Consider the following 15,729-nt stretch of genomic DNA (forward strand, 5'->3'; position numbering starts at 1 on the left):
TTGTTGTTTCTTTTTTATAATAATTTAGTACAATTATTATTGATATCGTGGCTCATAAATATTGTATTAAAGTTCCTTGTGACGCTAATAAGTTATCAAATCATTGTAAAATACTAATAAAAAGGCACATATTATGTATCGCGATCAGTTGATAACACCACCGGCTAATTCAATGCGAGTCTATAAAAGCCACTGACCAATGAATGGCCAAATTAGTTGGCCGTAAATTTTCGGACGTCTCTTAACGTGCATCGTGAATTGGGCAAAATGTTGCCCCGAAAATTTGGACTCCTTTTATTAGGTTTAGTGTTCTACCTAGTCAGCAGTGAAATTGGTAGGACACTACAAATTAAAACATGAAATAGTCAAATAAAATATTATATGTGCATAATAATTTTTATATTCAATATTTTGTACGTACTTGTATATATATAAATATTATAAGATTTTATGAAAAAAAAATATTGACTCAAAGCTCCACGTGTGACAGTGCGTTTAAAATTTCAGTGAAATATTGTGAAATTCAAAACTATAAAATTAACGGAAAACCATTTATTATATAAAAGTTCTAAATGGATTTCATGCAGAAACATTTAGTATTTCGCTAAATAATTTATGTTTTTATGAGCATAGCAAAGTCTAAAGCAACTATAAATTTAAATAAACCATACGTGATACGTAAACCATGTGATAAAATGTGGAAACCTAAATAAATAAAACAATATTGAAGATAAGCGGCTAAGTTATGATAATAAAAAAAAAACAACAAATCATGAAAGTATAACGCATATGAATTTGGATTTTTTATTCAAATTGTGTCTTAATCACGTATGTGTAATAATTGAAGCTCAATTATTCATCGCAAAGCAAGTATTGGCACTAAAACTGAATATGGAAATCAATATTATCACAGAATAATCAACCCGTTTGGGAAACTAAGTTTGTAGAAAACTTTGATTTTGGTGAGACTTGATTCGGCTTCAAACAATCTTATAGAATTTTGAGCATTTTAGTTGAATAAAAAAATATTAAATCTTTTGAAGCCGATCGGATTCTTTGAAACGAAAAATTATGAAGTAAATATTAATTTTTTGAAATTCTTTATTTTTTACCACAGTCTAGAGATTTAGTGAATTAGTTCCGATGAATCTGTATTGATCACTTTATTATATAATGTATTATATAATGGCTTCCGCCGTATTTTTACTCTCCTTTCATTACATTTTTCGATCAGAGGAAACGTTTTTGGCAAACTTTTTCCTTTTCTTATCTGCCTGCTATAACTACTTTCTATAAGTTCAAAAAGCACCAAGATTCTAAAAACTAAACTTTCAGAAGATTTGATATGTGAAGTGTATGCAATTGTGAATTGAAATCAAGAATATAAAAATCAAATGGCGAAAAAAATAATCGTCACTTTTTACTACTGTAACGAAGTTCAATAATTTTTCGTGCTCAAAATCAGTTGTTTCAACTGAGGAACATTTGGCTTCCTTGGATATTCTTTGGAAAACATAAATTGGATTTTCTGTGACCACTTTGTGACAAAAATTTAAAGACCGAATTTCTGACCGCAATCTTTTCATTCGGTTCCAACAACATAAACATTCTTTTGAAAAATATCGACCGTTTTTAGAAACGGATTTTTTTTCTTATTGTTGTTCGAAACAGACAACGAGATCGAATACAGTAGTTGCACAATTTTAGTGCGTACCTCTAACCACTACTTAATTAATAGAGAAATTCTACAAATATTGAAGTGTGGCGAAGAGAGCTGTAAATAAAATGTAAAATTGAGATTCTAAATTTACTTATATTATCAGAAATTAAACAACAGTTGTATGTTTGAGTGCTAAAATAGAATGCGGATGAAGCAATCATTTTTCAGGAGACAATGTCTTTATACCTTAAAATTATTTAAATTTGTGTAAGCCCATTTATTTGATATACATGATAATTAAGTTTTTTAAGGGTAGCACTGCTAGTATATATATTATTAAAAATCACCTTAGAAATGTCTATATGGTTTGAAGTAAGCAAAAATTGCTGATCTTAGATCAGATTCACTCGTCTATTACGATCTATATAGGAATATTAGTGTTGCTAAAGGAAAAAAAAGTTTGATGTGAATTCTTTGAATCTTATTTGAACGTCTTTTAGCAGAAGAATCTTACATTTCATAATGTTCTCGCAGGAATTATGTATGAATAATATATCATATGATAAGAATATGTTATTTATAAAAAGTATACATTTTTTGACAGCCTATTTCTTGTCAAAAATCTACTATAATCTTAATTTTATAATATATAGTTTTCCAACAAGCGTAAACTAATCTGAATGCCGACGTCTTATTCGTCAAATCTTATCATCATGAAGACCGTTGATAACAGTACTGTATACTCGTACGTAATTTAAATAAATATTCACAAATTGTAAATTCATTAACATGTAGATAAGCTCGATGGTACCATATATTGGGCACTAAAACTGAGGGTGTTCTAATTCGGTATCATAATCTCAAAAGGGATATTTAGCAAGCAACTAAAAATTTCGTAAGGACTAAGCATTCTGGTAAAATAAATCAAAAAGGCAGTGGCGCTAAATTTTTGTTTTTACATATCCCTTAGTTGCAAGATTTTTTATTCTTTACTTTTTTAAAATATTTTTAGCCTCTCTCACATTTTTATGTTTTCCCAGCCATTATTGTTGTTATTATTGATTGTTATTTATAACACCTTCATGGACGCACGTCTACCAAATCCACTAAGTACATAATTGCTCGCGGTATGTAACAATTGTCGAAAAATCAGTAAAAAAAAGGCAATTAATACTGTTTCGATAAGCTATTGTATAAATTCGCCATAAAGCGTTTACTTGAATTGCGCTATAAATGTTAATAACGGTTGTAAATAAAAGTTTGTAGTTAAGCGATATATTCGTATACGCGTACCGGCCGGCATAGATACTGCAATATTTTTAAAATTCAATTTTTTTTTATCTTTTAACATTATAACATATATTAAGTTTGCCACGAAGTTTGTTACACCCTGAGGGAAACGTCTGACACCCTATAAAATATATAGATAAATGATCAGCATGATGAGCTGAGTTGATTTAGCTATGTCCGTCTGTCTGTCTGACCGTCTGTCTGTATATATACAAACTAGCCCCTCAGTTTTTAAGCTTTTCATCTGAAATTTCGCATCTGTCCTTTTCTCACTAAGAAGCTGCTCATTTGTCGGAACGGCCGATATCGGACCACTATAGCATATAGCTGCCATACAAACTAAACAATCGGAATCAAGTAATAATATGGGAAACTTTTTTATTTTACTTAATATACATACGAAATTTGGCATGAGTTATTTTTTAAAGTAACAATGTAATCTTTGAAGAAATTGTTTAGGTCGGATCAATATAGCAAATAGTTGCCATTCAAACTGAACGATCGGAATCAAGGGTATGTATGAAAAACTTTTATTTGACGAGGTATCTTCACGAAATTTGGCATGGATTAATATTTTAGGTAATAATGCAATCTCCAAAGAAGTTGTATAGATCGGATGACTTTAGCATATAGCTGCAATATTAACTGAGCGATCGGAATAAAGTATTTGGATGGAAAACATTTTTATTTGACGAGGTATCTTCACGAAACTAGGCACGAGCTCTTGTTTAACGAATAACTTAGTGGAATAAAGGTGTCAGTTTGAAATTTGACTCTTGGTCTGCTGATCTTTTGAGCTTTTATGACTTTTAGCAAATTTTTAGGGATTAGAGTGAAATTTTTCATAATATCGTCTTGATAGCGCTTTTCTGTTTTTTTTTCGAAATCACTCTATCAAAAATTATTATTATTTTTTTGCTCCTCAAAGGCTGCTTGATTGTTGCTCAAAACTTCAATTTCAAATAAAAGGTTTCACTGAGTGAAGCCAGTCAAAGTGAGACCAGAAAATAACAATATTTTCGAGTACTGTTTGCATCGAGTGAATGTTGTTTTAATATTTTTTATATTTTGTAAAAAAATTCTGGGTCTAGTTTTTGTATTATAGTTAGAAAATTTAATAAAAAATTTCGGATCCATCCTGTACCAATTTTAATAATTTTTATTTGATAACAAAATTATCTCGTCTGTGTTCACATATAATATTCTATGTTATTGAATAATGGTATTTTATATCTAACTAAAGCCAGGTGAGGCTTTATCTCAACTGTACTCTTTGCTTTAGCATTACCCACCTCAAAAATTTTAAGCTTTAGCACATTTTTCAATTCTGAAAAAGTTCGTTCTAAGTAGATTTTAGACTTAGCCCCTATTTACAACTTTTAAAACTACACCCGTACCTAGATGCCGATGCCTAGATTTGTTAGATTATTTTATAAGTTTTTCAATAAGACATGCACTCAATACTACATAAATATAGTATATAATAGACGGAAAGGCAGACATTGAATGGCATTACCTCACCTTTGTTTATTTCCATGTGTTAATGCAGGCAACTTGATTTACGCTGGTTGACTGTTCGCAACCCAAGAAACATTTTTTTTAATTGAGAAATGTTGTTTAAAACTGAAAAAATATTATTTGAAGTTGAAAATTTTCCAAACATCGTGAATGCTCAACTTTAAATTAAAGCAAATTTAGTTCAAATTACCTAAAAGGGGACTAAGTTTCTGCATAGAGGAACTGTAGCTGTAATAAAATTTGAACTTTCTAAAATGTATTGTTATAACGTTAACATCTCATTTGAAAATAAAAAACCATTATGAGAAATATGCAATAAAAAAATTAAACGCTCTACTAAACATAAAACCTATGTAATTAGGTGTAAAATTAATTATGCTTGATTATTAATTAATGTTTATGAATTCTTGCAGTTGTTGCCTCTGCTCTTCAATGTAGTCATTGTGATGGCGAGGACTGTGACGAGCCTGTGTTGGAAGATTGCACCAATGAGAATGATCAGTGTTATATACGGCTAGATGAAACCCTAAACTTCATTGGCATGGGTTGTGCCTCGACTTTGGGGAATGAGACTGAAATTGCCAACTTAATCAAAAATAAAGAGCTTTACGTGTGTTCGACGGCGGATTGTAATGGTTTTGAAAATTTACCACAAATAAATGAATGCACCGTTTGCGACTCGGCAACAGATGTGAGATGTGCCGTTCAGCCTGCAACTGCAGGTACATCGAGACGTTGCAATACTGTGCCCTTTACACAGTGCTATGAACGTGTCAATATCGCAAACGGTGGCACGACAGAACGTGGTTGTCTCGTCGAACTGGAAGGTGATGATTTCTACAATTGCCTTAGTGGAGAGGATGATAATTGCAAAGTGTGCACGGAGAGTGGCTGCAATACAGAGGTGAGCCTGAACGATGATATTGACATTGTTGTGCCTGACTTGCTTAAGAAGAATCATCTGAAAGAAGCTAAGATAATTTATTAATTTTATGAAACAAAATTCTTTATGATTGAATGATTGTGTTTCTTTAAGGAATTAATCTTTTGACATTGTTTATGTATTTATGGTCACTGCTTTTAAAAGGTGTGTCGCTTTGCTAAAATGAATTTAACAGTCAGCCTAAATGTAGGCCGCACTTATTACTTTACAGTTCTACACGACAAGTTCTGAAAATATACATGGCATTCAATTAAAGTTAAATGGCACTGATGAAACTGGTTCGTTAGCTGATCGAATTGTTATTTATGAGAAAAACGACTGTCATATGCTTTGAAAATTTCGTCTCTTTATTAAGTGTTTAACATACGGTTAAGACCAGTACGTCTGCGTCAGCTGAAGATGCATGGTTACTGTATAATATTGAATATAACGTCTAAGTCGACTAGATTTTAGCCATATATCTTCTCTCAGTCCCTACATTGACTAACATTCTTTTACGAATTTCAATAACGTTTCTTAATAATAACATTATTCACAGATCGTGCCCGCCGATCGGCAACAATGTCAACGCTGTGATTCCGATGCGAATAGCAATTGCAGCAACCTGCCATCAGCGCTCTCCACTTGCCCCACATATAACATAAACGATACATGCGTATCTGTCTACGAGTCCGGTGTGACACGTCGTGGCTGCGCTAGTGAGTTCACTTGCGATGCAACTGCCAGAAATTGTGAAATTTGCGTTGAGAATGGCTGCAATCAAGCAAATGTGCAGAAACGTACCGAGGAATTGTACGGTATTTTCCAAGACTTGCCATTGAATTGTTACACTTGCGTGGATGAAGCTTGCGAGACGAGCAAAGGATTATTGCGCAAATGTGTGGGTACCTTATATCAAGATTGTTTCACGGTCTTTGATGCCGCTGGAACAGTATTGGAACGCGGCTGTGAAGCAAGCATTAGTGCCGAACATCAGTCCCAATGCGCCACAAACCCGGCACTTTGTTTCAATTGCAAATCGAACGGTTGCAACAACAACACTGAAGTTAAAACGAAAGAACAATGTCTGTATTGCGATACAGCCATCAATGGCGATTGTGCAGCGAATATTTCCGCAATTACAAGCACACGCGATTGCGTAGATGGCTGCGTGACGGCGTTGTATGAGCGCGAATCAACACCTAATGTGTTCGATCTGGCGCGCACCTGCTTTGAGGATGTTGAGTTTGATGATCGCGAGACATGCACCGAGGCGAATAACTGTGTCCAATGCACCGGCGAGAAATGTAATACAGCGTTCGTGCCTGCCGAAGGACGCCTCTCTTGTTTGCACTGCGATGGCGATGATTGTGACAGTCCAGTATCGAGTGTTTGTAGCACTTATTCCACAAATGATCAGTGTTATATGTTCTTTGATAATGTAACATACAGCGCTGTGCGTATGGGTTGCAAGAGCAGTTTGCCAACTGGTGCGATTTACAATGATGTCCTGCATTATTTCCTCTGCGATGGTGACGATTGCAATGATTACGACAATTTACCGGAAGCTCATATATGTTACGTTTGCAATTCGGCGACAGATGTGAATTGTGCCATCCAACCTACAGCCATTACAAATCAAGTGAGATGTCAAATAAATCCGCATACCGACTGCTTTACGCGCATTAATGATGGTAAGGAAATATAGTATAATGTTTAGTTGACTAAGTTAAATCGTAAAGACAAACAGAGAGAGGGAGAGAGACCGAACGAGTAAACAAATTCGATGGAGTATAAGATTACGTGACAGCCGAATCTCTCTCAATTTCTCTTTCTCTCTCTCTCTCTCTCTCTCACCAAAGCTGTTAAGGCAGATATTTTGTTCAAACCTTCTCTCTTTACTCCCTTTTTGTTCTGAATTGTAATTTCCACCATTAATAGTTCTAAACATTATTTCTCACAGATGGTCACACTGTACGTGGCTGTATTAGTACACTAAATAATACGGAGTTCCTCAGCTGCAATGAAGGCACACCCGGCGAGTACTGCAGAATCTGCACTCAAAGCAACTGCAATGTGAACATCTATCCCAGTAGTCGCCAACGCTGCTACCGTTGCAATTCCTTCGACGACCCCAACTGCGACAATAATCCTGAGAATAGTAATTATTCTGCTTGTCCGATATTTGACAATGATGATATTTGTGTGACTAAATTGATCGATGGCATTGTGCATCGCGGTTGTGGCACCGAACTAGAATGTGATGGTGGTGAAGACTCGAAGACTTGTCGTACGTGTGAGGACTCCTATTGTAACGATTATGTCTTCACGGAGTATCCCATTGGCAATCCAGGTATTTTCCAGGAATTGCCATTGAACTGTTACAACTGCAATGGCACCGAGGAGTGCAGCGCCAGTTTAGGAAATGTGCGAAAATGCCAAAATAATATATATCAAACCTGTACGTCGGTATTTAATGTAACCGATGGCCAATTAATCGGACGTGGCTGTAGTGATGCCTGGGAGGAGGCGTGTGATGATAATGAAAACAATTGTTACGATTGCAAATCGAATGGTTGTAATGTGGCCAGGACGCCAGATGACTACATCGAATGTATCTTTTGTGACGCGCAAGTAGATGAGCGCTGCTTGACTGATGTCAGTAAAATCCAGCAGAGGCGCGCGTGTTATAAGAGTTGTGTAACGACTTTGTATAATCGCACCAATGATGCCACGCCGGTGCGTGAATTAATACGCACCTGTCTCGATGATATGGATTTGGACGATCGTGAAATCTGTGCCGATGGTAATGATGCAAACTGCAAAGCATGTGACGAGGAATATTGTAATGATGCCAGTGTTGGTGAGCGCATTTCGTGTTATCAATGTGTGGGCGATGAATGTCAAAGTCCTGTAGCAAAAGCTTGTCGCGCTGTAACCGAAGGCGATCAATGCTTCGTAGAATACGATGAGACCAGATCGATTGTGGAATTGGGTTGCAAGAGCAAGTACGACCCGGCTGAGGTTAGGGAGCGTATTATAGCTAAACGTCTGTGGCTTTGTGATGGTGAAAATTGTAATACTATCGATGCCACGCCATCAAGTCAACTTTGTGCTCTTTGCAATTCGATAACCGATGCGAACTGTGCGATTGCGCCGCAAAATGTCACATCGCAAACAACATGCGCCAGAGCACCTTATACGCAATGCTATTCGCGTGTGTTGAGTGGTAAGTACCAGGAACTAACCATTGCTTAAGGCTGTAAGATTAATTTATAAATCGCATACTTCTGGGTTTTCTTTAAGACGGCCATACGGAACGCGGCTGCTTGACCAGCATTGAGGATGAGGACTTCTACGATTGTTTGCTGGGCGCAAATACAGCGCAGTGCTTAGCTTGTGTTGGTAGGCGATGCAATTCTGAGGTAAGTATTCATTAAAAAAATTTGATAGTTGTTGTATCAAAGGGAACTTTTACTAAGTGCTCAAAAGTAGTATTGGTTTTTTCCGAGTGCTCCCAGTCTGTTCCTACCTATGTCTCCGCTGATAAAAAAATATTGGGGTCAATACTTCGGAGCATTACTGAAGAATTGGTAAAAATGCGTGGCCGATATCGGTGGGTCTTAGATACTCATGTATATTTTTTGGTCTAATGATTATCTCTGCAATAAAGAGATAAGCGAATTTGGGCCTAAAATAATAGAACTACATTTGAATTTATTACAAGTTTATAGCAAACGAACAACTTCCATTATATTAACAATCTTTCTTTTTTCAAGAGCAAGCTCTAATTATTTTTCACATCCACAGATCTTCCCACAAGATCGTCGCAGCTGTCAACGCTGCAATTCCGAAAACGATCCCACTTGCCAAAGCTCGCCGAACGCCGCTTCAGTATGTCCAATCTATGGCGAAAATGAATTCTGTGCCACTAAATTGGTTAACGGCTACACCTACCGCGGTTGCAGCTCCGATTTCCAATGTGACGTCACAGACAGGCTACATTGTCGCTATTGCAACGTAGACAATTGTAATACTGTTGACTTGAGCAATTTGAGTGGCTTAGATATCGGCGAGCCGGGTAAATGGCAGGATCTGCCATTAACTTGCTACAATTGCCAAGCGGACGATTGCCGCAATGCGACCGTTACACTGTATGAATGCGAAAACAATAACCTGCAAACTTGCCAAACTGTCTTTGGCGCTGATGATGAGGTGGTGCGACGCGGTTGTAGTGACGATGTCTTGGCAACACATGAGGAATACTGTGAAGATAATGCTGGCAAATGTGTCGGCTGCAAATCAAATAATTGTAATAATGCCACCAGTTTGGATCAATATGTTGATTGTTACTCATGTGACTCGGCGAGTGACGCACAATGTGCTGTAGACTTCGTTGCCGCAAATAGTACGCAGCGTCAATGTCAAGGTTATTGCGCTGTGGCATTGTATCCACGTAGTAGCTCCGAAAATCCATCGTACGAACTGGCACGCACATGTTTGGACGATTTGGAGCTGGACGATCGAGAGAAATGTTTGGCGGGTGAACATGAGCTTTGTGTGGCATGCGAGGGTCCGCTATGCAACACTGCCTCTTTTCCGGCAAACAGACATAGGTGCTACACCTGTGTGGATAACGAATGCATTGACTATAAAGTGGCCGAATGTAGCGCCTACCATCCGAATGATCAATGTTACATTAGCTTCGATGCAGAGAACAGCATTGTTGGTATGGGTTGTCGCAGTGACTTAGAGTCCGATGTCATAACGGAACTTATTAAACAGAAGATACTGTTATTGTGTGATGGTGAGTCATGCAATGGAGTGGAATCTATACCAACCGCTAAAACTTGTTCGGTGTGTGATTCCGAGAGCGATGGACGTTGTGCGACCAACCCTAACCTGGTGACCGATATAGAACGCTGTACGAATCTGCCCTACACGAATTGTTTCACTCGCGTAAAGGAGAGTAAGTGTATACATATTATATAACACGCATGCATTATGTATCAACTACTGAACCTGTCTCCGATATTTTGTAAACTTGTGCAATTGTAATATCCGCTGTTTTCACATTTTTATTTCTTTTGTTACGTTGTAATTACTACTTACGTAAGAGTACGATGAATTAATATGCTTTCCTATCACCCATAGATGGCCATACCGCACGTGGTTGTCTTTCCAACTTGCCCGAGGACACCTTCTACAACTGTCTCTACGACAACAGTACCCTTTGTGAGACTTGCACCGGTGACAAATGCAATGGTTTGGACGTTTTCCCCAGAAACCGTTGGCAATGTCAACAATGTAGCTCCGATATAGATCCACTTTGCAGCAGCACACCGAACAGCAACATGATCTGTCCGATCTACAACCAAAATGATAGCTGTGTCACGAATTTGCGCGATGGCATTACGACACGTGGCTGCGCGTCCAGCATGCGCTGCGACGATGAAAGTGACAGGAATACTTGCCGCATTTGCACCATCAGTGGTTGTAATACGGTGGACTTGGAGAAAGTACAAGAACAAGGCCAACCCGGCAGATGGCAGGATGTACCGATTACATGTCGCACATGTGAAGGCGAAGCGAATTGCGAGAGTTTAGGCAACTATCGTGTTTGTACCAGCAATATATACCAGAGCTGTATGACAGTCTTTAATACAGACGGTAAGGTAATACAACGTGGCTGCAGTGACGCTGTCGAGGAAAACAATAACGCGCTTTGCACCACGAACCCAGAAAATTGCTTGCGTTGCAACTCGAACGGCTGCAACAACTCAACACGTTTAGCCGATTACATTGACTGTATTTATTGTGACACTGATAGCAATGGTAACTGTTTGAACAACGCCAGTGCGGTGACGCAGACACGTAAGTGTAATACATACTGCGTGACAGCGCTCTACCCCAAGTATGACGAATTCAACCCTGCCTACGGACTGGCGCGCACATGCTTCGACGATTTGGAGTATGATGATCGTGAAGCTTGCGCGGCTGGCCAAAAAGAACATTGCCAGGTCTGCGCTGAAGCCAGTTGTAACACGCAGACAGTGCCGGAGGCACGTCTAAGCTGTAATGTGTGTCAAGGTGATGATTGCCAGGACCTACAGCCGCAGTCATGTGCCACATATCGCGAGGGTGACCAATGTTACATACAATTCGATGAGGAGCGCAGCATTGTCGGCTTCGGTTGCCGCAGTGAGTTCAGCAATGCTGAAGCTGATTATCTGCTACAAAATAAACGACTGTTCTACTGTGATGGTGATAATTGTAACACTTTCGATGCGTTACCAGCAGCACAGACCTGTAAGCTCTGTAGCTCACGCACCGATTTGGATTGTGCCACAAATCCAAACAGCGTCACAGCCACTACTCGTTGCTCGTTCTTGCCATACACTGAGTGTTACACACGCATACTAGGGGGTGGATTTACTGAGCGTGGCTGTCTCTCTAGCTTGTACGATGACGAATTCAGTAGCTGCTTAAATGGCACTGCACCATATTGTCAGGCCTGCAGGGGCAACTCCTGCAATAATGAATTGTATCCGGAAGATCGACTTTCATGCCACATTTGCGATTCCATCACAGATCCGACTTGCACAAACCATCCAAACAGTGTGGACTTTTGTCCGTTGCACGTCGCCGGCGATAGCTGTGTCACAGCTTACAGTGATGATGTGACCTATCGTGGCTGCAGTTCGAGCTTGCGCTGTGATGCCTCCCAGCCGAGATCTTGTTGGCCGTGTGAGGGCGCTGCTTGTAATACCATCAATTTATCACGTAGACAAGATGATAACTATGGCAAATGGCAAGATCTGCCGTTGAGTTGTCTCTCGTGCAACGGTACGTCGTGCGGTGATGTCAATAGTGTACAGTCCTTAACTTGTGCGAACAACAATGAACAGGACTGCGTTACGGTGTTCCAAAGCGGTAATGTTGTCAGACGTGGCTGTAGTGATGCTGTTGAGGAGGAATACGGTGACTACTGTGACACTAATTCGGATAATTGTTTGAACTGCAAGTCCAATTCATGCAACAATGCAACAGCTCTGACACAATACAACGAGTGTATCTACTGTGACACACAAAAGAATCTGTCGTGTTTGTGGAACCCAGAAAGCGCTGTGCACAAAACGCGTCAATGTCAAGGTGGTTGCATGACTGCGTTGTATCCCTCGGATAGTAGCAGTGATCCCGGTTACGAAATGATACGCACCTGCTTGGATGACAAAGAGGCCGCTGATCGAGCAACATGTAACGGTGAGCTATGCCAGCGTTGTGTGGGTAATAAGTGCAACTCTGCAACGGTGCCGGCTGAACGTCTGAGTTGTTATCAGTGTGAAGGTAACGACTGTGATGAACCCGAGTTGAAATTGTGCCCTCTTTACAAGAGTGAAGATCAGTGCTTCACTTGGTTCGATGAGACTAACAGCGTTAGTCAAATGGGTTGTGTGAGCTCGTTCCGCGATCAAGAAATAACCGCGATTATCAGCACGAAGCGTGTGCTTGTTTGCGAGGGTGATGCTTGCAATTCGTTGAATGAATTACCGGGACCACAGAAGTGTGCCATTTGTGATTCGAGGACAGATTATACTTGCGCAGTGAACGCACAGGAGATTAGCACATTTAACACCTGCAACATATATCCGTATACCAACTGCTACACTAAATTGGTCAGCACGGGTAAATACAAGCAGTGCTGTGGCATTATAGTAGTTTATATCAATAAAATATTTATTTCTCCACAGATGGATCGACAACACGTGGTTGCTTGAGTGATCTGCCAACCACCGAATTCGTCAACTGTGTTTTGGGCAATGATAAGAACTGCAGCATTTGTATTGGCGAGGGTTGCAATCGTGAGGTAAGTTAAGATAAGTAAAAGGGAAAGAAAAACTACACGATTTTCCTTATTTCTCTGTTGCGAGCAGAATACTGAAAGCACTTCAATTAAGGTAGGAAATTATGAGAATTGGGTAAAACCTGGGGACAATATCCATTGATTTTGAGATCTCTACCTATTACCCTTAAAGATATCATTATCAAACTTACTTAGTAGTACCACTTAGAAATTGTCCGCCAGCAATCTTTCGGTAACTTCAATACGGTAATGGACAGAACAGAGATGACCTGTTAAGAATCCCAAAGTGTGCAACATCGTCACCTCATTTTTGTAGTCGTTTGTTCTAGGTAGCATCTGGCGTTGAAGAAATAACGAAAAGGAAAAGTCGTAGTGTGGTCGCTAATTGTGAAAATAATTTTTCCCAGATGGCAAATTAGCGATATTCTGATTTTTTATATCTACCAAACACTTTTGATCAATCTTCAAATGCACGAAAAGCTATGTAGAGCATTAATAAATCTTCCCATCTACTTAGGTTTTCCCGGAGGATCGTCAACAGTGTTACACCTGTACTAGCGAAGATGATGATTACTGCCAGTCCAACCCAACACGCCTCTTGCCATGCCCATACGTTACAGAGACAGAGAAATGCCGAACCGCCGTAAGCAACAACGTTACAATACGTGGCTGCAGCTCGGAGATCTTGTGTGACCTTAACGACAGAAACTGCGTCTCATGCAATGGTAGCGCCTGCAACTCCATCGATCTGCTGAACCGAGCCAAAGACGATGGCGTACATGGTGTGTGGCAAGATTTGCCATTAAGATGTCACACCTGTGAGGGCGAACACTGCCTGCAGTCGTTGGGGCCAGCCTACGAATGCACCGGTAATATAGCACAAGACTGTGTGACTGTCTTCACAACGGACGGTGATGTGAAGCGTCGTGGTTGTTTCGATGATGTTGAAATCTACGAGCAACGCCATTGTCGTGAAAATCCACATCTATGTTTCAGCTGCAAATCCAACGAATGTAATGATGCTTGGAATACGACGGATTATATCGAGTGCAATTTCTGTAATTCCGATACGGATCCATTGTGCTCAACTGATCCACAAAACGCTAACTTCACCAAACGAGCCTGTAATAAGGAATGTATGGTGGCAGTTAAGGGCTCACAGGTGATACGCTCCTGTTTGGATGACAAGGAATTGTACCATCGCAACGAGTGCCGTGGAGATAGCGACGAATGCTCCAGCTGTAACACTCCCAATTGTAATGATTTCGTTTATCCCGAAAACTACTTTAGCTGCCACGTTTGCACTGACGCCTCATGCCTCACCAGTGTCAGCCAACGTTGCGAGAATGCGGTCGACAATGATTACTGTTTTGCCAAATACGAAAATGGACGTCCCGAACTCTTGGGTTGTGCCAGTTCGCAAAATCAAAACAATCTGACGGCATGGGAAGCGGAGAACAAATTGTACACTTGCCCAACTGTTGACTGTAATGAAATCTCTCGTTTGCCAACTCTAGGTGTGCAGTGTGTGTTGTGTAATTCGGAGATTACACCCGCATGCGCTCAAAACCCAACCGCAGTCGCAGCTATCACCTCATGTCCAGCGCTCCAAACTCAATGTGTCACGCATCTGAATGGCGGTGAGTAAACATTTCGAATAAAACGTAAACTATTTTATAATTTCATATTTTTTACAAACCGATAGCGGGCCATACATTGCGCGGCTGTCTAAGCGAGTTGGCTCAAAATGAGCAAGTGGCATGCCTAGCTAACGGCACATGCACCACATGTGTTGGAGACAGTTGTAACAATGCGGTGAGTTTCTATGCTCATGCAAAGCAGCAACAAGTTTATATTAAATTTATGTTTCATATTTGTTGTCTTTTATACAGATCTTCCCCATCAATCGTCGTAGATGTCACATCTGTCTCTCTTCGGTCAATGAGAATTGCTCTAACAATCCCAATTATCTGCAGGTCTGTCCGATCTACTCATCTACCGATCAGTGTGTGACCAGATATGATGACTTCACTGAGCGTGGTTGCAATTCGCAAATCACTTGTGACGTCAGTGACGGGCGGACATGTAATATTTGCTCAAGTGACGGCTGTAATACAGTCGAGCTGACCGGTGGCGCCACCGTACTGTCTGCAGTCAGTTTATTGACGACGTTAGTGTTCGCTATTGTTGCAATGTTAGTGATTACATAGATTTAATTAAGCGAAAGGAGTCCACTTTAAAACGTAAACAATTAATGAAGGTACCCAGATTGTTAACTACTTACGTAACACTTTAGCATAAACATAACGGTTTGTATATATATAATACTTAGCGTAAAGGAATAAAACAATAATACTTGAAATTATATTTTTAAAATCATCCAAGTGTTCCAGTAGTAGTACTAAGCGTAAATACGTAGGTACATACGAGTATATACATTTATGTATATGAAAGAAAAATCTAAACGAGGCAAGC

The 15,729-nt window shown here is 39.5% G+C and overlaps 2 protein-coding genes across 10 annotated transcripts in view; one reads left to right on the forward strand and one right to left on the reverse strand.

Annotated features, from left to right (window-relative positions):
* nahoda overlaps window positions 1–15,729 on the reverse strand; it is a 139,014-nt gene that overhangs the window by 34,779 nt on the left and 88,506 nt on the right. The window lies entirely within an intron of this gene.
* LOC106624738 (uncharacterized) lies at window positions 204–15,616 on the forward strand. The gene is made up of 11 exons (XM_014244514.3): window positions 204–334; window positions 4,882–5,372; window positions 5,950–7,084; window positions 7,354–8,619; window positions 8,697–8,815; window positions 9,201–10,359; window positions 10,545–13,076; window positions 13,142–13,257; window positions 13,772–14,894; window positions 14,960–15,069; window positions 15,147–15,616. Exons 1-11 carry the CDS (start codon window positions 268–270, stop codon window positions 15,462–15,464), a joined length of 8,436 nt encoding a protein of 2,811 aa, XP_014099989.2. The 5' UTR covers window positions 204–267; the 3' UTR covers window positions 15,465–15,616.

This window comes from Bactrocera oleae, chromosome 4, assembly GCF_042242935.1.
Source record: "Bactrocera oleae isolate idBacOlea1 chromosome 4, idBacOlea1, whole genome shotgun sequence".
In the NCBI taxonomy this organism is placed as follows: domain Eukaryota; kingdom Metazoa; phylum Arthropoda; class Insecta; order Diptera; family Tephritidae; genus Bactrocera; species Bactrocera oleae.

What these genes read in the sequence shown, in the direction of transcription:
- LOC106624738 (XM_014244514.3), top strand. Translation starts at nt 268, where the DNA reads ATGTTGCCCCGAAAATTTGGACTCCTTTTATTAGGTTTAGTGTTCTAC. An exon ending in CCTAGTCAGCAGTGAAATTG is followed by an intron (nt 335 to 4,881) that starts GTAGGACACTAC and finishes GAATTCTTGCAG; the next exon opens with TTGTTGCCTCTGCTCTTCAA. An exon ending in GAGACAGTTGTAACAATGCG is followed by an intron (nt 15,070 to 15,146) that starts GTGAGTTTCTAT and finishes TCTTTTATACAG; the next exon opens with ATCTTCCCCATCAATCGTCG.